Below are 26,476 nucleotides of genomic sequence, written 5' to 3' on the forward strand. Positions count from 1 at the left end.
AATGTATAATAAGATCACACAACTCAATGTATGATAAGATCACACAACTCAATGTATGATAAGATCACACAACTCAATTTATAATAAGATCACACAACTCAATTTATAATAAGATCACACAACTCAATGTATGATAAGATCACACAACTCAATTTATAATAAGATCACACAACTCAATTTATGATAAGATCACACAACTCAATGTATGATAAGATCACACAACTCAATTTATAATAAGATCACACAACTCAATGTATGATAAGATCACACAACTCAATGTATGATAAGATCACACAACTCAATGTATAATAAGATCACACAACTCAATGTATAATAAGATCACACAACTCAATGTACAATAAGATCACACAACTCAATGTACAATAAGATCACACAACTCACTGTAAGAAGATCACACAACTCAATTTATAATAAGATCACACAACTCAATGTATGATAAGATCACACAACTCAATGTAAGTAGATCACACAACTCACTGTAAGTAGATCACACAACTCACTGTAAGTAGATCACACAACTCAATGTATGATAAGATCACACAACTCAATTTATGATAAGATCACACAACTCACTGTAAGTAGATCACACAACTCAATTTATGATAAGATCACACAACTCAATTTATAATAAGATCACACAACTCAATTTATAATAAGATCACACAACTCAATGTATGATAAGATCACACAACTCAATTTATGATAAGATCACACAACTCACTGTAAGTAGATCACACAACTCAATGTATGATAAGATCACACAACTCAATTTATGATAAGATCACACAACTCAATTTATGATAAGATCACACAACTCAATGTACGATAAGATCACACAACTCAATGTATGATAAGATCACACAACTCAATGTATGATAAGATCACACAACTCAATGTACGATAAGATCACACAACTCAATGTATAATAAGATCACACAACTCAATTTATGATAAGATCACACAACTCAATGTATGATAAGAACACACAACTCAATTTATGATAAGATCACACAACTCAATGTATGATAAGATCACACAACTCAATTTATGATAAGATCACACAACTCAATGTATAATAAGATCACACAACTCAATGTATGATAAGATCACACAACTCAATTTATGATAAGATCACACAACTCAATGTATAATAAGATCACACAACTCAATGTACAATAAGATCACACAACTCACTGTAAGAAGATCACACAACTCAATTTATGATAAGATCACACAACTCAATTTATAATAAGATCACACAACTCAATGTATGATAAGATCACACAACTCAATTTATGATAAGATCACACAACTCACTGTAAGTAGATCACACAACTCAATGTATGATAAGATCACATAACTCAATGTATGATAAGATCACACAACTCAATGTATGATAAGATCACACAACTCAATTTATGATAAGATCACACAACTCAATTTATGATAAGATCACACAACTCAATGTACGATAAGATCACACAACTCAATGTATGATAAGATCACACAACTCAATGTATGATAAGATCACACAACTCAATGTACGATAAGATCACACAACTCAATGTATAATAAGATCACACAACTCAATTTATGATAAGATCACACAACTCAATGTATGATAAGAACACACAACTCAATTTATGATAAGATCACACAACTCAATGTATGATAAGATCACACAACTCAATTTATGATAAGATCACACAACTCAATGTATAATAAGATCACACAACTCAATGTATGATAAGATCACACAACTCAATGTATAATAAGATCACACAACTCAATGTACAATAAGATCACACAACTCAATGTATAATAAGATCACACAACTCAATGTATGATAAGATCACACAACTCAATGTATGATAAGATCACACAACTCAATTTATGATAAGATCACACAACTCAATGTATGATAAGATCACACAACTCAATGTACGATAAGATCACACAACTCAATGTATGATAAGATCACACAACTCAATGTATAATAAGATCACACAACTCAATGTATAATAAGATCACACAACTCAATGTATAATAAGATCACACAACTCAATTTATGATAAGATCACACAACTCAATGTATGATAAGATCACACAACTCAATTTATGATAAGATCACACAACTCAATGTACAATAAGATCACACAACTCACTGTAAGAAGATCACACAACTCAATTTATGATAAGATCACACAACTCAATGTATAATAAGATCACACAACTCAATGTATGATAAGATCACACAACTCAATGTATGATAAGATCACACAACTCAATTTATGATAAGATCACACAACTCAATGTACGATAAGATCACACAACTCAATTTATGATAAGATCACACAACTCAATGTACGATAAGATCACACAACTCAATGTATGATAAGATCACACAACTCAATGTATGATAAGATCACACAACTCAATGTATGATAAGATCACACAACTCAATGTACGATAAGATCACACAACTCAATGTATGATAAGATCACACAACTCAATTTATGATAAGATCACACAACTCAATGTATAATAAGATCACACAACTCAATTTATGATAAGATCACACAACTCAATGTATAATAAGATCACACAACTCAATGTAAGAAGATCACACAACTCAATGTATGATAAGATCACACAACTCAATTTATGATAAGATCACACAACTCAATGTATGATAAGATCACACAACTCAATTTATGATAAGATCACACAACTCAATGTATGATAAGATCACACAACTCAATTTATGATAAGATCACACAACTCAATGTATGATAAGATCACACAACTCAATTTATGATAAGATCACACAACTCAATGTATAATAAGATCACACAACTCAATGTATGATAAGATCACACAACTCAATGTATGATAAGATCACACAACTCAATTTATAATAAGATCACACAACTCAATTTATAATAAGATCACACAACTCAATGTATGATAAGATCACACAACTCAATTTATAATAAGATCACACAACTCAATTTATGATAAGATCACACAACTCAATGTATGATAAGATCACACAACTCAATTTATAATAAGATCACACAACTCAATGTATGATAAGATCACACAACTCAATGTATGATAAGATCACACAACTCAATTTATAATAAGATCACACAACTCAATGTATAATAAGATCACACAACTCAATTTATGATAAGATCACACAACTCAATGTATGATAAGATCACACAACTCAATGTACGATAAGATCACACAACTCAATGTATGATAAGATCACACAACTCAATGTATGATAAGATCACACAACTCAATGTATGATAAGATCACACAACTCAATTTATAATAAGATCACACAACTCAATTTATAATAAGATCACACAACTCAATGTATGATAAGATCACACAACTCAATTTATAATAAGATCACACAACTCAATTTATGATAAGATCACACAACTCAATGTATGATAAGATCACACAACTCAATGTAAGTAGATCACACAACTCAATGTATGATAAGATCACACAACTCAATGTATGATAAGATCACACAACTCAATGTATGATAAGATCACACAACTCAATTTATAATAAGATCACACAACTCAATGTATAATAAGATCACACAACTCAATTTATGATAAGATCACACAACTCAATGTATGATAAGATCACACAACTCAATGTATGATAAGATCACACAACTCAATGTATGATAAGATCACACAACTCAATGTATGATAAGATCACACAACTCAATGTATGATAAGATCACACAACTCAATTTATGATAAGATCACACAACTCAATGTATGATAAGATCACACAACTCAATTTAAGTAGATCACACAACTCACTGTAAGTAGATCACACAACTCACTGTAAGTAGATCACACAACTTAATGTATGATAAGATCACACAACTCAATTTATGATAAGATCACACAACTCACTGTATGATAAGATCACACAACTCACTGTATGATAAGATCACACAACTCAATGTATGATAAGATCACACAACTCAATGTATGATAAGATAACACAACTAAATTTATAATAAGATCACACAACTCAATGTATGATAAGATCACACAACTTACTGTAAAAAAAGCTGCCATTCTCTGTGAGCTGTTTGTAGCAGTTTCTCCCTCTGCTTTTGCAAGAGAAAATAATTTTCTTTGATCAGAGGTGACTGGAACCTTGAGAGGGTTTTTGTGCTAGTGGAAAATAGTTAGACTAACATCATCTTATTCATAGACTAACATCATCATATATAGACTAACATCATCTTATTTATAGACTAACATCATCTTATTTATAGACTAACATCATCTTATTCCCACGTTTTCTTTAACTTGCTTTCTCTGTTTGTCTTTCCAATCAAATCTTGCGATCGAAATTTCTGGCACTTCCCAGTTAGCTAGCGCGCTGAAATTTTCAGGGAAGCTTTCTTTTGGATGACCATAGAATATTCAATTGTTATTATTACTAAATTGATCAATGGAAACATTTTATTGAGCATTTTAGACCGCTATATAATCTATATATATAATTCTCCTCTGCGAGCCATTAGAAAAAAAACGAGCGACGCATAGCTCGCCTCTCTCTTGCCGCGCGCAGTGAAGCGAACGATCCCACGTCGCGACAGGCTTAGGGGCAGATAATTTAGTTTGAACCGACTTTAAACTTACAGGAGGTAACTATTACCACTGGTGGCCAGTTTGGGGGAGACGATATGGTCGAGTGGTTGGGCACACGATTGCTATCCCACTCGACACGGGTTCAAATCTATGTGTTCTAGTCAGTAACCAGCCCTCGTCCTAACCGCTATCAACTAACCTCTGACAATCATTCACTTGCGATTGAGACCGAAGAAGAAAGGGTCTCTCGTTTTTTACGAGTTGTCTTTTTACGAGTTGTCTTCGTTTACCCAAAAAAAAGTGAAAACATAAAATCGATAGCAAGATTTCAATGCAAACAAACAGACAAAGACTAAAAAGTAGAAAATAATAATCATTAAAAAAGTTAAAAAAAACCCACGTTTTCTGATTGAACTAAAAAGTAGAAAATAAATACTATACATCACAATAATGCAAGCGATCACTCTACTATAAGCGATGAAAAATGTGGGGCGCCGTGATTTTCTTACAGTTTCTAATACTGTTGACTCTCTACAAGCTCCCTAATAAAAGTCAATAGTATTATCTAATCAATAGTAATATAACTTTTACTTCGGCGCCCCACGTTTTTCATCACTTATAGTAGAGTGATCGCTTGCATTATTGTGATGTATAGTATTTATTTTCTACTTTTTAGTTCAATCAGAAAACGTGGGTTTTTTAAAACTTTTTTGATTATTATTATTTATAGACTAACATCATCTTATTTATAGACTAACATCATCTTATTTATAGACTAACATCATCTTATTCATAGATTAACCCCTTTACTGTGCGTCCCGAGTTAACTCGTCTTGATACGAAAATAGCATTGGAAATCAATAACAATGTAGAGGGAGGCTAATCTAACAGCCACTTCAACAGCGGATGATAAAAATAGGTCATCACGTGATGTGAAAACGAAAGTGGAAAGGAGACATGTACGATAGGTATAAGAATAAATGTAGGAAGCAAATACTTATTATTTATTTATTATGATTATAATTTATGCAGAGTGTAGTTTGTATAGTTTTATGCATACATACAGGTATGTGTAGGTATGCACACTGGAGAAAAATTATTTTGTTGGTACTGTGCTTTTGAATTACCTTCTTTATATTTACCTCATAAATTCTAAATGTCAACTCATTTTCACTCAAAATGATGTTTTATTTTGTCAGGACAACATAACAAATCAAATAATGAAAAAAAAAAAATACACAGTTTCCAAAAAAAAAAAAAAAATTTTTTTCCACGGTAAAGGGGTTAACATCATCTTATTCATAGACTAACATCATCTTATTTATAGACTAACATCATCTTATTCATAGACTAACATCATCTTATTCATAGACTAACATCATCTTATTCATAGACTAACATCATCTTATTTATAGATTAACATCATCTTATTCATAGACTTATATCATCCTATTCATAGACTAACATCATCTTATGGTTTCTAACCCTAACTGTAATATAAAGTATCTAACACTAACCCTAACATAAGGTTTCTAACCCTAACCCTATAACCTACCTACTAAATGTAATCCAATCGTGTGGCACTAAATGTAAATCCTTCTGCTTGATTTCAATGAGAAACTACATCAAGAAAAGAAGGGAGATGAAAAGATACCCAATGAATGTAAATCTGTCAATAAACTACATCAATAAACTACATCAAGAAAAGAAGGGAGATGAAAAGATACCCAATGAATGTAAATCTGTCAATAAACTACATCAATAAACTACATCAAGAAAAGAAGGGAGATGAAAAGATACCCAATGAATGTAAATCTGTCAATAAACTACATCAATAAACTACATCAAGAAAAGAAGGGAGATGAAAAGATACCCAATGAATGTAAATCTGTCAATAAACTACATCAATAAACTACATCAAGAAAAGAAGGGAGATGAAAAGATACCCAATGAATGTAAATCTGTCAATAAGCTACATCAATAAACTACATCAAGAAAAGAAGGGAGATGAAAAGATACCCAATGAATGTAAATCTGTCAATAAACTACATCAATAAACTACATCAAGAAAAGAAGAGAAATAAAAAGATACTAAATGAATGTAAATCTGTCAATAAACCCTGGCACTAGAATGTTAAAATAAAAGACACTCCATCACATCCATATTAGGACCATTAGTTTATAAATGGTGACAAGAGTCAAATGTGAAGAATACCTCAGTTTGTGAAATTGTCACAAATTTAAGATGTGGAGAATACCTTAGTTTGTGAAATTGTCACAAATTTAAGATGTGAAGGATACCTCAGTTTGTGAAATTGTCACAAAATTGATATGTGGTTGTTGTAGAATATCTCGGATCTCTTTCAAGTGCTGGTATAAAATGTCAACTGTTCTTTCTATTTTTGCCTTCTCTACTTGAATGCATGGTGTATCAAACAAGTTACAAAAACTGTTAGATCTGGGGAGAGTAATGTTTTTAACCAAAACAGCTACCTGCAACTTCATACAGCTAACTACAACCTCACACAGCTAACTGCAACCTCACACAGCTAACTACAACCTCACACAGCTACCTGCAACCTCACACAGCTACCTACAACCTCTGCAACCTCACACAGCTAACTGCAACCTCACACAGCTAACTACAACCTCTACAACCTCACACAGCTAACTACAACCTCACACAGCTACCTGCAACCTCACACAGCTAACTGCAACCTCTGCAACCTCACACAGCTAACTGCAACCTCACACAGCTAACTACAACCTCACACAGCTACCTGCAACCTCACACAGCTAACTACAACCTCTACAACCTCACACAGCTAACTACAACCTCTACAACCTCACACAGCTAACTACAACCTCTACAACCTCACACAGCTAACTGCAACCTCTGCAACCTCACACAGCTAACTGCAACCTCACACAGCTAACTACAACCTCACACAGCTACCTGCAACCTCACACAGCTAACTACAACCTCTACAACCTCACACAGCTAACTACAACCTCTACAACCTCACACAGCTAACTACAACCTCACACATCTAACTGCAACCTCACACAGCTAACTACAACCTCTGCAACCTCACACAGCTAACTACAACCTCACACAGCTACCTGCAACCTCACACAGCTAACTACAACCTCTACAACCTCACACAGCTACCTGCAACCTCACACAGCTACCTGCAACCTCACACAACTAACTACAACCTCACACAGCTAACTACAACCTCTACAACCTCACACAGCTAACTACAACCTCTGCAACCTCACACAGCTAACTACAACCTCACACAGCTACCTGCAACCTCACACAGCTAACTGCAACCTCACACAGCTAACTACAACCTCACACAGCTACCTGCAACCTCACACAGCTAACTGCAACCTCACACAGCTAACTGCAACCTCACACAGCTAACTACAACCTCACACAGCTAACTACAACCTCTACAACCTCACACAGCTACCTGCAACCTCTACAACCTCACACAGCTAACTGCAACCTCACACAGCTAACTACAACCTCACACAGCTAACTACAACCTCTACAACCTCACACAGCTACCTGCAACCTCACACAGCTAACTACAACCTCACACTGCTAACTACAACCTCTACAACCTCACACAGCTAACTACAACCTCACACAGCTACCTACAACCTCACACAGCTAACTACAACCTCACACAGCTAACTACAACCTCACACAGCTAACTACAACCTCTACAACCTCACACAGCTACCTGCAACCTCACACAGCTAACTACAACCTCACACAGCTACCTGCAACCTCTACAACCTCACACAGCTAACTACAACCTCACACAGCTACCTGCAACCTCTACAACCTCACACAGCTAACTACAACCTCACACAGCTACCTGCAACCTCACACAGCTAACTACAACCTCACACAGCTAACTACAACCTCACACAGCTAACTACAACCTCACACAGCTAACTGCAACCTCACACAGCTACCTGCAACCTCACACAGCTACCTACAACCTCACACAGCTACCTGCAACCTCACACAGCTACCTGCAACCTCACACAGCTAACTACAACCTCTACAACCTCACACAGCTAACTACAACCTCTGCAACCTCACACAGCTAACTACAACCTCACACAGCTACCTGCAACCTCACACAGCTAACTGCAACCTCACACAGCTAACTACAACCTCACACAGCTACCTGCAACCTCACACAGCTAACTGCAACCTCACACAGCTAACTGCAACCTCACACAGCTAACTACAACCTCACACAGCTAACTACAACCTCTACAACCTCACACAGCTACCTGCAACCTCTACAACCTCACACAGCTAACTGCAACCTCACACAGCTAACTACAACCTCACACAGCTAACTACAACCTCTACAACCTCACACAGCTACCTGCAACCTCACACAGCTAACTACAACCTCACACTGCTAACTACAACCTCTACAACCTCACACAGCTACCTGCAACCTCACACAGCTAACTACAACCTCACACAGCTAACTGCAACCTCACACAGCTACCTGCAACCTCACACAGCTAACTACAACCTCTACAACCTCACACAGCTACCTGCAACCTCACACAGCTAACTACAACCTCACACAGCTACCTGCAACCTCTACAACCTCACACAGCTAACTACAACCTCACACAGCTACCTGCAACCTCACACAGCTAACTACAACCTCTACAACCTCACACAGCTACCTGCAACCTCACACAGCTAACTACAACCTCACACAGCTACCTGCAACCTCTACAACCTCACACAGCTAACTACAACCTCACACAGCTACCTGCAACCTCTACAACCTCACACAGCTAACTACAACCTCACACAGCTACCTGCAACCTCACACAGCTAACTACAACCTCACACAGCTAACTACAACCTCACACAGCTAACTACAACCTCACACAGCTAACTGCAACCTCACACAGCTACCTCCAACCTCACACAGCTACCTGCAACCTCACACAGCTACCTGCAACCTCACACAGCTACCTGCAACCTCTGCAACCTCACACAGCTAACTACAACCTCACACAGCTAACTACAACCTCACACTGCTAACGACAACCTCACACAGCTAACTGCAACCTCTGCAACCTCACACAGCTACCTGCAACCTCTGCAACCTCACACAGCTAACTACAACCTCACACAGCTAACTACAACCTCACACTGCTAACTACAACCTCACACAGCTAACTGCAACCTCACACAGCTAACTACAACCTCACACAGCTAACTGCAACCTCACACAGCTAACTACAACCTCACACTGCTAACTACAACCTCTACAACCTCACACAGCTACCTGCAACCTCACACAGCTAACTACAACCTCACACAGCTAACTGCAACCTCACACAGCTAACTACAACCTCACACAGCTAACTACAACCTCACACAGCTACCTCCAACCTCACACAGCTAACTGCAACCTCACACAGCTACCTGCAACCTCACACAGCTAACTGCAACCTCACACAGCTAACTGCAACCTCTGCAACCTCACACTGCTAACTGCAACCTCTGCAACCTCACACAGCTAACTGCAACCTCACACAGCTAACTACAACCTCACACAGCTAACTACAACCTCTACAACCTCACACAGCTACCTGCAACCTCACACAGCTAACTACAACCTCTACAACCTCACACAGCTACCTGCAACCTCACACAGCTAACTGCAACCTCACACAGCTAACTGCAACCTCACACAGCTAACTACAACCTCACACAGCTAACTACAACCTCACACAGCTAACTGCAACCTCTGCAACCTCACACAGCTAACTACAACCTCACACAGCTAACTACAACCTCACACAGCTAACTACAACCTCTACAACCTCACACAGCTACCTGCAACCTCTGCAACCTCACACAGCTAACTACAACCTCACACAGCTAACTACAACCTCTACAACCTCACACAGCTACCTGCAACCTCTGCAACCTCACACAGCTAACTACAACCTCACACAGCTAACTACAACCTCACACAGCTAACTACAACCTCACACAGCTACCTACAACCTCACACAGCTAACTACAACCTCACACAGCTAACTACAACCTCTACAACCTCACACAGCTAACTGCAACCTCTGCAACCTCACACAGCTACCTGCAACCTCACACAGCTAACTACAACCTCACACAGCTAACTACAACCTCTACAACCTCACACAGCTACCTGCAACCTCACACAGCTAACTACAACCTCTACAACCTCACACAGCTACCTGCAACCTCACACAGCTAACTGCAACCTCACACAGCTAACTGCAACCTCACACAGCTAACTACAACCTCACACAGCTAACTACAACCTCACACAGCTAACTGCAACCTCTGCAACCTCACACAGCTAACTACAACCTCACACAGCTAACTGCAACCTCACACAGCTAACTACAACCTCACACAGCTAACTACAACCTCACACAGCTAACTACAACCTCTGCAACCTCACACAGCTAACTGCAACCTCACACAGCTAACTACAACCTCTGCAACCTCACACAGCTAACTGCAACCTCACACAGCTACCTGCAACCTCTGCAACCTCACACAGCTAACTGCAACCTCACACAGCTAACTGCAACCTCACACAGCTAACTGCAACCTCACACAGCTAACTACAACCTCTGCAACCTCACACAGCTAACTGCAACCTCACACAGCTACCTGCAACCTCTGCAACCTCACACAGCTAACTGCAACCTCACACAGCTAACTGCAACCTCACACAGCTAACTGCAACCTCTGCAACCTCACACAGCTAACTACAACCTCACACAGCTAACTGCAACCTCACACAACTAACTGCAACCTCTGCAACCTCACACAGCTACCTGCAACCTCTGCAACCTCACACAGCTAACTGCAACCTCACACAGCTAACTGCAACCTCACACAGCTAACTGCAACCTCACACAGCTAACTGCAACCTCTGCAACCTCACACAGCTAACTGCAACCTCTGCAACCTCACACAGCTAACTACAACCTCACACAGCTAACTACAACCTCACACAGCTAACTGCAACCTCACACAGCTCTCTGCAACCTCACACAGCTAACTGCAACCTCACACAGCTAACTACAACGTCACACAGCTAACTACAACCTCACACAGCTAACTACAACCTCACACAGCTAACTACAACCTCACACAGCTAACTGCAACCTCACACAGCTAACTACAACCTCACACAGCTAACTACAACCTCACACAGCTAACTGCAACCTCACACAGCTAACTACAACCTCTACAACCTCACACTGCTAACTGCAACCTCTGCAACCTCACACAGCTAACTGCAACCTCTGCAACCTCACACAGCTAGCTACAACCTCACACAGCTAACTGCAACCTCACACAGCTAACTGCAACCTCACACAGCTAACTGCAACCTCACACAGCTAACTACAACCTCACACAGCTAACTGCAACCTCACACAACTAACTGCAACCTCACACAGCTAACTGCAACCTCACACAGCTAACTGCAACCTCACACAGCTAACTGCAACCTCACACAACTAACTGCAACCTCACACAGCTAACTGCAACCTCACACAACTAACTGCAACCTCACACAGCTAACTACAACCTCACACAGCTAACTGCAACCTCACACAGCTAACTGCAACCTCACACAGCTAACTGCAACCTCACACAGCTAACTGCAACCTCACACAGCTAACTGCAACCTCACACAGCTAACTGCAACCTCACACAGCTAACTACAACCTCACACAGCTAACTGCAACCTCACACAACTAACTGCAACCTCACACAGCTAACTGCAACCTCACACAGCTAACTACAACCTCACACAGCTAACTACAACCTCACACAGCTAACTGCAACCTCACACAGCTAACTGCAACCTCACACAGCTAACTGCAACCTCACACAGCTAACTGCAACCTCTGCAACCTCACACAGCTAACTGCAACCTCTGCAACCTCACACAGCTAACTACAACCTCACACAGCTAACTACAACCTCACACAGCTCACTGCAACCTCACACAGCTAACTACAACCTCACACAGCTAACTGCAACCTCACACAGCTAACTGCAACCTCACACAGCTAACTGCAACCTCACACAATTAACTACAACCTCACACAGCTAACTGCAACCTCACACAGCTAACTGCAACCTCACACAGCTAACTGCAACCTCACACAGCTAACTGCAACCTCTGCAACCTCACACAGCTAACTGCAACCTCTGCAACCTCACACAGCTAACTACAACCTCACACAGCTAACTACAACCTCACACAGCTAACTACAACCTCACACAGCTAACTGCAACCTCACACAGCTAACTACAACCTCACACAGCTAACTACAACCTCACACAGCTAACTGCAACCTCACACAGCTAACTACAACCTCTGCAACCTCACACTGCTAACTGCAACCTCTGCAACCTCACACAGCTAACTGCAACCTCTGCAACCTCACACAGCTAGCTACAACCTCACACAGCTAACTGCAACCTCACACAGCTAACTGCAACCTCACACAGCTAACTGCAACCTCACACAGCTAACTACAACCTCACACAGCTAACTGCAACCTCACACAACTAACTGCAACCTCACACAGCTAACTGCAACCTCACACAGCTAACTGCAACCTCACACAGCTAACTGCAACCTCACACAACTAACTGCAACCTCACACAGCTAACTGCAACCTCACACAGCTAACTGCAACCTCACACAGCTAACTACAACCTCACACAGCTAACTACAACCTCACACAGCTAACTGCAACCTCTGCAACCTCACACAGCTAACTGCAACCTCTGCAACCTCACACAGCTAACTACAACCTCACACAGCTAACTACAACCTCACACAGCTAACTACAACCTCACACAGCTAACTGCAACCTCACACAGCTAACTGCAACCTCACACAGCTAACTGCAACCTCACACAGCTAACTGCAACCTCACACAGCTAACTGCAACCTCACACAGCTAACTGCAACCTCACACAGCTAACTGCAACCTCTGCAACCTCACACAGCTAACTGCAACCTCTGCAACCTCACACAGCTAACTACAACCTCACACAGCTAACTACAACCTCACACAGCTAACTGAAACCTCACACAGCTAACTGCAACCTCTGCAACCTCACACAGCTAACTGCAACCTCACACAGCTAACTACAACCTCACACAGCTAACTACAACCTCACACAGCTAACTGCAACCTCACACAGCTACCTGCAACCTCTGCAACCTCACACAGCTAACTGCAACCTCTGCAACCTCACACAGCTAACTGCAACTTCACATAGCTAACTACAACCTCACACAGCTAACTGCAACCTCACACAGCAAACTGCAACCTCACACAGCTAACTGCAACCTCACACAGCTAACTGCAACCTCACACAGCTAACTGCAACCTAACACAGCTAACTGCAACCTCACACAGCTAACTACAACCTCACACAGCTACCTGCAACCTCTGCAACCTCACACAGCTAACTGCAACCTCACACAGCTAACTACAACCTCACACAGCTAACTACAACATCACACAGCTAACTGCAACCTCACACAGCTAACTGCAACCTCACACAGCTAACTACAACCTCACACAGCTAACTACAACCTCACACAGCTACCTGCAACCTCACACAGCTACCTGCAACCTCTGCAACCTCACACAGCTACCTGCAACCTCACACAGCTAACTGCAACCTCTGCAACCTCACACAGCTAACTACAACCTCACACAGCTAACTACAACCTCACACAGCTAACTACAACCTCACACAGCTAACTGCAACCTCACACAGCTAACTGCAACCTCACACAGCTAACTGCAACCTCTGCAACCTCCCACAGCTAACTGCAACCTCTGCAACCTCACACAGCTAACTACAACCTCACACAGCTAACTACAACCTCACACAGCTAACTACAACCTCACACAGCTAACTGCAACCTCACACAGCTAACTGCAACCTCTGCAACCTCACACAGCTAACTGCAACCTCACACAGCTAACTGCAACCTCACACAGCTAACTGCAACCTCACACAGCTAACTACAACCTCTGCACCCTCACACAGCTAACTACAACCTCACACAGCTAACTACAACCTCACACAGCTAACTGCAACCTCACACAGCTAACTACAACCTCACACAGCTAACTGCAACCTCTGCAACCTCACACAGCTAACTACAACCTCACACAGCTAACTGCAACCTCACACAGCTAACTGCAACCTCACACAGCTAACTGCAACCTCACACAGCTAACTGCAACCTCACACAGCTAACTGCAACCTCACACAGCTAACTGCAACCTCACACAGCTAACTACAATCTCACACAGCTAACTGCAACCTCTGCAACCTCACACAGCTAACTGCAACCTCACACAGCTAACTGCAACCTCACACAGCTAACTGCAACCTCACAAAGCTAACTACAACCTCACACAGCTAACTGCAACCTCACACAGCTAACTGCAACCTCACACAGCTAACTGCAACCTCACACAGCTAACTACAACCTCACACAGCTAACTACAACCTCACACAGCTAACTGCAACCTCACACAGCTAACTGCAACCTCACACAGCTAACTGCAACCTCACACAGCTAACTGCAACCTCACACAGCTAACTGCAACCTCACACAGCTAACTGCAACCTCTGCAACCTCACACAGCTAACTGCAACCTCTGCAACCTCACACAGCTAACTAGAACCTCACACAGCTAACTACAACCTCACACAGCTAACTGAAACCTCACACAGCTAACTGCAACCTCTGCAACCTCACACAGCTAACTGCAACCTCACACAGCTAACTACAACCTCACACAGCTAACTACAACCTCACACAGCTAACTGCAACCTCTGCAACCTCACACAGCTAACTACAACCTCACACAGCTAACTGCAACCTCACACAGCTAACTACAACCTCACACAGCTAACTGCAACCTCACACAGCTAACTGCAACCTCACACAGCTAACTGCAACCTCACACAGCTAACTACAACCTCACACAGCTAACTGCAACCTCTGCAACCTCACACAGCTAACTGCAACCTCTGCAACCTCACACAGCTAACTACAACCTCACACAGCTAACTACAACCTCACACAGCTAACTACAACCTCACACAGCTAACTGCAACCTCACACAGCTAACTACAACCTCACACAGCTAACTGCAACCTCACACAGCTAACTGCAACCTCTGCAACCTCACACAGCTAACTGCAACCTCACACAGCTAACTGCAACCTCACACAGCTAACTGCAACCTCACACAGCTACCTGCAACCTCTGCAACCTCACACAGCTAACTGCAACCTCACACAGCTAACTGCAACCTCACACAGCTAACTACAACCTCACACAGCTAAATGCAACCTCTGCAACCTCACACAGCTAACTACAACCTCACACAGCTAACTGCAACCTCACACAGCTAACTGCAACCTCACACAGCTAACTGCAACCTCACACAGCTAACTGCAACCTCACACAGCTAACTGCAACCTCACACAGCTAACTGCAACCTCACACAGCTAACTACAACCTCTGCAACCTCACACAGCTAACTGCAACTTCACATAGCTAACTACAACCTCACACAGCTAACTGCAACCTCACACAGCAAACTGCAACCTCACACAGCTAACTGCAACCTCACACAGCTAACTGCAACCTCACACAGCTAACTGCAACCTAACACAGCTAACTGCAACCTCACACAGCTAACTACAACCTCACACAGCTACCTGCAACCTCTGCAACCTCACACAGCTAACTGCAACCTCACACAGCTAACTACAACCTCACACAGCTAACTACAACATCACACAGCTAACTGCAACCTCACACAGCTAACTGCAACCTCACACAGCTAACTACAACCTCACACAGCTAACTACAACCTCACACAGCTACCTGCAACCTCACACAGCTACCTGCAACCTCTGCAACCTCACACAGCTACCTGCAACCTCACACAGCTAACTGCAACCTCACACAGCTAACTGCAACCTCACACAGCTAACTACAACCTCACACAGCTACCTGCAACCTCTGCAACCTCACACAGCTAACTGCAACCTCACACAGCTAACTGCAACCTCACACAGCTAACTGCAACCTCACACAGCTAACTGCAACCTCTGCAACCTCACACAGCTAACTGCAACCTCTGCAACCTCACACAGCTAACTGCAACCTCACACAGCTAACTACAACCTCTGCAACCTCACACATCTAACTGCAACCTCACACAGCTACATGCAACCTCTGCAACCTCACACAGCTAACTGCAACCTCACACAGCTACCTGCAACCTCTGCAACCTCACACAGCTAACTACAACCTCACACAGCTAACTGCAACCTCACACAGCTAACTGCAACCTCACACAGCTAACTGCAACCTCACACAGCTAACTGCAACCTCACACAGCTAACTGCAACCTCACACAGCTAACTGCAACCTCACACAGCTAACTACAACCTCACACAGCTACCCGCAACCTCTGCAACCTCACACAGCTAACTGCAACCTCACATAGCTAACTGCAACCTCACACAGCTAACTACAACCTCACACAGCTAACTACAACCTCACACAGCTACCTCCAACCTCACACAGCTACCTGCAACCTCTGCAACCTCACACAGCTACCTGCAACCTCACACAGCTAACTGCAACCTCACACAGCTAACTACAACCTCACACAGCTAACTACAACCTCACACAGCTACCTGCAACCTCTGCAACCTCACACAGCTAACTGCAACCTCACACAGCTAACTGCAACCTCACACAGCTAACTGCAACCTCTGCAACCTCACACAGCTAACTGCAACCTCTGCAACCTCACACAGCTAACTGCAACCTCTGCAACCTCACACAGCTAACTGCAACCTCACACAGCTAACTGCAACCTCACACAGCTAACTACAACCTCTGCATCCTCACACAGCTACCTGCAACCTCTGCAATCTCACACAGCTAACTGCAACCTCACACAGCTAACTGCAACCTCTGCAACCTCACACAGCTAACTGCAACCTCACACAGCTAACTGCAACCTCTGCAACCTCACACAGCTAACTGCAACCTCACACAGCTAACTGCAACCTCACACAGCTAACTACAAACTCTGCAACCTCACACAGCTAACTGCAACCTCTGCAACCTCACACAGCTAACTGCAACCTCACACAGCTAACTGCAACCTCACACAGCTAACTACAACCTCTGCAACCTCACACAGCTACCTGCAACCTCTGCAATCTCACACAGCTAACTGCAACCTCACACAGCTACCTGCAACCTCTACAACCTCACACAGCTAACTGCAACCTCACACAGCTAACTGCAACCTCACACAGCTAACTACAACCTCACACAGCTAACTGCAACCTCTGCAACCTCACACAGCTAACTACAACCTCACACAGCTAACTGCAACCTCACACAGCTAACTGCAACCTCACACAGCTAACTACAACCTCACACAGCTAACTGCAACCTCACACAGCTAACTGCAACCTCACACAGCTAACTGCAACCTCACACAGCTAACTGCAACCTCACACAGCTAACTACAACCTCTGCAACCTCACACAGCTAACTGCAACCTCACACAGCTACCTGCAACCTCTGCAACCTAACACAGCTAACTGCAACCTCACACAGCTAACTGCAACCTCACACAGCTAACTACAACCTCACACAGCTAACTGCAACCTCTGCAACCTCACACAGCTAACTACAACCTCACACAGCTAACTGCAACCTCACACAGCTAACTGCAACCTCACACAGCTAACTGCAACCTCACACAGCTAACTGCAACCTCACACAGCTAACTGCAACTTCACACAGCTAACTACAACCTCACACAGCTAACTGCAACCTCACACAGCTAACTACAACCTCTGCAACCTCACACAGCTAACTGCAACCTCTGCAACCTCACACAGCTAACTGCAACCTCTGCAACCTCACACAGCTAACTACAACCTCACACAGCTAACTACAACCTCACACAGCTAACTGCAACCTCACACAGCTAACTACAACCTCACACAGCTAACTGCAACCTCACACAGCTAACTGCAACCTCACAAAACTAACTACAACCTCACACAGCTAACTGCAACCTCACACAGCTAACTGCAACCTCACACAGCTAACTGCAACCTCACACAGCTAACTGCAACCTCACACAGCTAACTGCAACCTCACACAGCTAACTGCAACCTCACACAGCTAACTGCAACCTCTGCAACCTCACACAGCTAACTGCAACCTCACACAGCTAACTGCAACCTCACACAGCTTACTACAACCTCACACAGCTAAATACAACCTCACACAGCTACCTGCAACCTCACACAGCTACCTGCAACCTCTGCAACCTCACACAGCTACCTGCAACCTCACACAGCTAACTGCAACCTCACACAGCTAACTGCAACCTCACACAGCTAACTACAACCTCACACAGCTACCTGCAACCTCTGCAACCTCACACAGCTAACTGCAACCTCACACAGCTAACTGCAACCTCACACAGCTAACTGCAACCTCACACAGATAACTGCAACCTCTGCAACCTCACACAGCTAACTGCAACCACACACAGCTAACTGCAACCTCTGCAACCTCACACAGCTAACTGCAACCACACACAGCTAACTGCAACCTCTGCAACCTCACACAGCTAACTGCAACCTCACACAGCTAACTACAACCTCACACAGCTAACTGCAACCTCACTCAGCTAACTGCAACCTCACACAGCTAACTGCAACCTCACACAGCTAACTGCAACCTCACACAGCTAACTACAACCTCACACAGCTAACTACAACCTCACACAGCTAACTGCAACCTCACACAGCTAACTGCAACCTCACACAGCTAACTGTAACCTCACACAGCTAACTGCAACCTCTGCAACCTCACACAGCTAACTGCAACCTCACACAGCTAACTACAACCTCACACAGCTAACTGCAACCTCACACAGCTAACTGCAACCTCACACAGCTAACTGCAACCTCACACAGCTAACTGCAACCTCACACAGCTAACTACAACCTCACACAGCTAAGTACAACCTCACACAGCTAACTGCAACCTCACACAGCTAACTGCAACCTCACACAGCTAACTGCAACCTCACACAGCTAACTGCAACCTCACACAGCTAACTGCAACCTCACACAGCTAACTGCAACCTCTGCAACCTCACACAGCTAACTGCAACCTCTGCAACCTCACACAGCTAACTACAACCTCACACAGCTAACTACAACCTCACACAGCTAACTACAACCTCACACAGCTAACTGAAACCTTACACAGCTAACTGCAACCTCTGCAACCTCACACAGCTAACTGCAACCTCACACAGCTAACTGCAACCTCACACAGCTAACTACAACCTCACACAGCTAACTGCAACCTCTGCAACCTCACACAGCTAACTACAACCTCACACAGCTAACTGCAACCTCACACAGCTAACTACAACCTCACACAGCTAACTGCAACCTCACACAGCTAACTGCAACCTCACACATCTAACTGCAACCTCACACAGCTAACTACAACCTCACACAGCTAACTGCAACCTCTGCAACCTCACACAGCTAACTGCAACCTCTGCAACCTCACACAGCTAACTACAACCTCACACAGCTAACTACAACCTCACACAGCTAACTACAACCTCACACAGCTAACTGCAACCTCACACAGCTAACTACAACCTCACACAGCTAACTGCAACCTCACACAGCTAACTGCAACCTCTGCAACCTCACACAGCTAACTGCAACCTCACACAGCTAACTGCAACCTCACACAGCTAACTGCAACCTCACACAGCTACCTGCAACCTCTGCAACCTCACACAGCTAACTGCAACCTCACACAGCTAACTGCAACCTCACACAGCTAACTACAACCTCACACAGCTAAATGCAACCTCTGCAACCTCACACAGCTAACTACAACCTCACACAGCTAACTGCAACCTCACACAGCTAACTGCAACCTCACACAGCTAACTGCAACCTCACACAGCTAACTGCAACCTCACACAGCTAACTGCAACCTCACACAGCTAACTGCAACCTCACACAGCTAACTACAACCTCTGCAACCTCACACAGCTAACTGCAACTTCACATAGCTAACTACAACCTCACACAGCTAACTGCAACCTCACACAGCAAACTGCAACCTCACACAGCTAACTGCAACCTCACACAGCTAACTGCAACCTCACTTAGCTAACTGCAACCTAACACAGCTAACTGCAACCTCACACAGCTAACTACAACCTCACACAGCTACCTGCAACCTCTGCAACCTCACACAGCTAACTGCAACCTCACACAGCTAACTACAACCTCACACAGCTAACTACAACATCACACAGCTAACTGCAACCTCACACAGCTAACTGCAACCTCACACAGCTAACTACAACCTCACACAGCTAACTACTACCTCACACAGCTACCTGCAACCTCACACAGCTACCTGCAACCTCTGCAACCTCACACAGCTACCTGCAACCTCACACAGCTAACTGCAACCTCACACAGCTAACTGCAACCTCACACAGCTAACTACAACCTCACACAGCTACCTGCAACCTCTGCAACCTCACACAGCTAACTGCAACCTCACACAGCTAACTGCAACCTCACACAGCTAACTGCAACCTCACACAGCTAACTGCAACCTCTGCAACCTCACACAGCTAACTGCAACCTCTGCAACCTCACACAGCTAACTGCAACCTCTGCAACCTCACACAGCTAACTGCAACCTCACACAGCTAACTACAACCTCTGCAACCTCACACAGCTAACTGCAACCTCACACAGCTAACTGCAACCTCACACAGCTAACTACAACCTCACACAGCTAACTGCAACCTCACACAGCTAACTGCAACCTCTGCAACCTCACACAGCTAACTGCAACCTCACACAGCTAACTGCAACCTCACACAGCTAACTACAACCTCTGCAACCTCACACATCTAACTGCAACCTCACACAGCTACATGCAACCTCTGCAACCTCACACAGCTAACTGCAACCTCACACAGCTACCTGCAACCTCTGCAACCTCACACAGCTAACTACAACCTCACACAGCTAACTGCAACCTCACACAGCTAACTGCAACCTCACACAGCTAACTGCAACCTCACACAGCTAACTGCAACCTCACACAGCTAACTGCAACCTCACACAGCTAACTGCAACCTCACACAGCTAACTACAACCTCACACAGCTACCTGCAACCTCTGCAACCTCACACAGCTAACTGCAACCTCACATAGCTAACTACAACCTCACACAGCTACCTCCAACCTCACACAGCTACCTGCAACCTCTGCAACCTCACACAGCTACCTGCAACCTCACACAGCTAACTGCAACCTCACACAGCTAACTACAACCTCACACAGCTACCTGCAACCTCACACAGCTACCTACAACCTCTGCAACCTCACACAGCTAACTACAACCTCACACAGCTACCTGCAACCTCTGCAACCTCACACTGCTAACTACAACCTCACACAGCTACCTGCAACCTCTGCAACCTCACACAGCTAACTGCAACCTCACACAGCTAACTGCAACCTCACACAGCTAACTGCAACCTCTGCAACCTCACACAGCTAACTGCAACCTCACACAGCTAACTGCAACCTCACACAGCTAACTGCAACCTCACACAGCTAACTACAACCTCACACAGCTACCTGCAACCTCTGCAACCTCACACAGCTAACTGCAACCTCACATAGCTAACTGCAACCTCACACAGCTAACTACAACCTCACACAGCTAACTGCAACCTCACACAGCTAACTGCAACCTCACACAGCTAACTACAACCTCACACAGCTACCTGCAACCTCACACAGCTAACTACAACCTCACACAGCTAACTACAACCTCACACAGCTACCTGCAACCTCTGCAACCTCACACAGCTAACTGCAACCTCTGCAACCTCACACAGCTAACTGCAACCTCTGCAACCTCACACAGCTAACTGCAACCTCACACAGCTAACTACAACCTCACACAACTAACTACAACCTCACACAGCTAACTACAACCTCACACAGCTAACTGCAACCTCTGCAACCTCACACAGCTAACTGCAACCTCACACAGCTAACTACAACCTCACACAGCTAACTGCAACCTCACACAGCTAACTACAACCTCACACAGCTAACTGCAACCTCACACAGCTAACTACAACCTCTGCAACCTCACACAGCTAACTACAACCTCTGCAACCTCACACAGCTAACTGCAACCTCACACAGCTAACTGCAACCTCACACAGCTAACTGCAACCTCTGCAACCTCACACAGCTAACTGCAACCTCTGCAACCTCACACAGCTAACTGCAACCTCTGCAACCTCACAGAGCTAACTGCAACCTCACACAGCTAACTGCAACCTCTGCAACCTTACACAGCTAACTGCAACCTCTGCAACCTCACACAGCTAACTACAACCTCACACAGCTACCTGCAACCTCACACAGCTAACTACAACCTCTGCAACCTCACACAGCTAACTACAACCTCTGCAACCTCACACAGCTAACTACAACCTCTGCAACCTCACACAGCTAACTGCAACCTCACACAGCTAACTGTTACTGCTGTTAGGCATTAATGTTGTTATCAATGTCTAACAGTTTGATGAGAATGTGATTTACCATTAACATCTTCCATAATGAGCACAACCCTTATCTTTTTCCACAAGTGTAACTAACCTTGCAGCAGACTTGTTCATTTTTGAGCAGACGCCTTCGATCCCATTGAGAAATTTTGGAATGTCCAGAAAGAGTTTCTTCAATAAAGTGGAGCTAAACTTGTCATGTTGAGCTTGGAATGTGTGATGGACTTGAATTAAACTTTGTGTGATGGTCTCAAACTCAAGGGGAGAGCACTGAAATAAATCAAATACAATATCTCTATCTATAAAAGCAAAGTGGGTGTTGTTTGTTTGTTTGTTCCTCACACCAGGAGAAATTCCAGATTCTCAGAAATGTCATATTAAGGGATTGAAAATTGAACAGATTTACTGCCAAATTTTAACTGCATATTGAATTTAAACTTTTAATTCCCCAGTTCTTTGTCTACATACAAAAATAAAGAAAGAAATCATTTGGAAAAAGAAAAATAATACTAAACAGTTTTTAAATGGCTGTAATAATTAATAACAATTGATGAGTTTGACAGCTTGATTGTACCTATTTAAAGGGATATAACTGCGTCAGTAAATTTAAACTTTTATATATAAGTTCCCTTGTTCTTTGACTAATTTAAACTTTTAATTACCCACGTTCTTTGAAGACACATACAAATAAATATTTGTATAAAAGAAAAATTCCATTAAAAGTTACACTAAGCTGTTTACAAATTGGTGTGAAAATTAATTAAGTATGACTAATAATTAACTTTTTTTTATTGATAGCTGATGTAAAGAAAACAAATACATCACAGATAAACAATGAAGTTCATTAGTATGTTTGGTGCGCAGTTTCTGAGGCACTAGGGTATTTTTTTAACACTGCTATTGTCTGTAATGATTGGCTTCAATATAGAATGTAGATAACAGGACAACTTAGGATAAGCTTATGGTTTTGGATAGATAACAGGACAACTTAGGATAAGCTTATGGTTTTGGATAGATAACAGGACAACTTAGGATAAGCTTATGGTTTTAGATAGATAACAGGACAACTTAGGATAAGCTTATGGTTTTGGATAGATAACAGGACAACTTAGGATAAGCTTATGGTTTTGGATAGATAACAGGACAACTTAGGATAAGCTTATGGTTTTGGATAGATAACAGGACAACTTAGGATAAGCTTATGGTTTTGGATAGATAACAGGACAACTTAGGATAAGCTTATGGTTTTGGATAGATAACAGGACAACTTAGGATAAGCTTATGGTTTTGAATAGATAACAGGACAACTTAGGATAAGCTTATGGTTTTGGATAGCAACAGGGTTATAGATTTGGAGATGGCTATGGGAAAAGAAAGGGTTTGGTATTGGATATTTAGGGTTAGGATATTATATTATATTATGATTGTATTATGTAGTGGGTTAATTACACAGGGTTAGGATATTATATTAGGATTGTATTATGTAGTGGGTTAATTACACAGGATGGTAATTGAGAGGAGGTCATTGATCTGGGGGCTATTGACCCAGATAAAGCATGTCACATGGCACATGACAGATGTCACATGGCACATGACAGATGTCCCATGGCAATGACAGATGTCACATGGCACATGACAGATGTCACATGACAGATGTCACATGGCACATGACAGATGTCACATGAAACATTTTGGACAAAATTAAGGTTAAATTTTAGTTTAGTTTACGCACTGGTGGCTTTTATTTAGAGCATGCTGTATGTGTACCATGTTCTGTTACATTTTCTTATACTTTTTTTTCCGTCTACATTAATATTACGTTTTGCACTTTTTAGGATATTATGGTTTAAAAAGCTTTTACATGATACTATTCATATTTTTTTATTTCTGTATATTTTAACTGTATCAAATTCAAATGGGATTTTTAATAACCAGGATCGTGTTATCTCCCCTTTTTTTAACTGAATTAAATAATTTTAACATAAATTTTTAATGATAAATTTAAGATCTAATTAGATTAAAAATTCGATATACTTGCAACATAAACATATCTGGAAAGTTTGAACAAAATTGCTGTATTATAAGTGGATTAAAATTGAGTTACCATATTTGCCACAAACCTACTAACAAACAAACAAAAACTCTTTTGTCATTTATGGACAACCTCTTACCCTCTGGTAAAATATTTTACACAAGCCTTTCTCTAAATCTGTCAGCTGGAGAAACATGTTCATCACTTGCTTTGGTTTCTTCTCACTCAATTCTTTGATAGCATTCAATCTTTCTTCAATTTTACTGGTATAGAAACAAAATAAAATACCTGTTTAATTATAAGCTTTTTAATACACTGCCATTAACATAATAAAACAAGCTTGCTTTATTTAATAAAAGCTTTGGTTGCTAATATGTATGAAATTTCATAAGCTAACAAAATATGTATGAAATTTTATGAGCTACCAAAATATGTATGAAATTTCATAAGCTAACAAAATATGTATGAAATTTTATGAGCTACCAAAATATGTATGAAATTTCATAAGCTAACAAAATATGTATGAAATTTTATGAGCTACCAAAATATGTATGAAATTTCATGAGCTACAAATGGTAGCTTATTATTATTATTATTTTTAAAAATTATATTTGTTTTCTTTTCCACTTTTTAGTAATTTTATTCTTAATGAATTGACACCAAACACAACTAAAAATATTTGCCTTAAAACATGAAAGTATTAATCTTTAAAATAATTTTTAATGACTAACATAACAAACAATTAGATTACAAATTAAGTATGCTTGCGTTGTTTTCAGAAACAAATGTATCTGCAAATTTTTTAACAAATGCTTCATTAGAGGTGGGTCAAACTTGTGTTACAAAATTTGCCACAAACCAACAGACAGAAAAAACAAAGATGTTGTGAACAAAATAAAACCTTAGACTAATGCTTAGTAACCAAAGTCTTACTTGACATGCAGTAATTAAA

The 26,476-nt window shown here is 42.2% G+C and overlaps 1 protein-coding gene across 2 annotated transcripts in view; it reads right to left on the reverse strand.

Annotated features, from left to right (window-relative positions):
- LOC131953221 (DNA mismatch repair protein Msh3) overlaps positions 1 to 26,476 on the reverse strand; it is a 61,750-nt gene that overhangs the window by 22,478 nt on the left and 12,796 nt on the right. For both annotated transcript variants that reach the window (XM_059316327.1, XM_059316320.1), the window contains exons 6-10: positions 25,664 to 25,787; positions 23,587 to 23,762; positions 6,966 to 7,122; positions 6,220 to 6,284; positions 4,125 to 4,241 (exon numbers count right to left, since the gene is read on the reverse strand). In XM_059316327.1, the coding sequence (XP_059172310.1) occupies positions 4,125 to 4,241; positions 6,220 to 6,284; positions 6,966 to 7,122; positions 23,587 to 23,762; positions 25,664 to 25,787 (639 nt within the window). The remainder of the gene's footprint in view (positions 1 to 4,124; positions 4,242 to 6,219; positions 6,285 to 6,965; positions 7,123 to 23,586; positions 23,763 to 25,663; positions 25,788 to 26,476) is intronic.

This window comes from Physella acuta, unplaced genomic scaffold (assembly GCF_028476545.2).
Source record: "Physella acuta isolate Inbredline_101_S28 unplaced genomic scaffold, ASM2847654v3 ptg000075l, whole genome shotgun sequence".
Classification (NCBI taxonomy): domain Eukaryota; kingdom Metazoa; phylum Mollusca; class Gastropoda; family Physidae; genus Physella; species Physella acuta.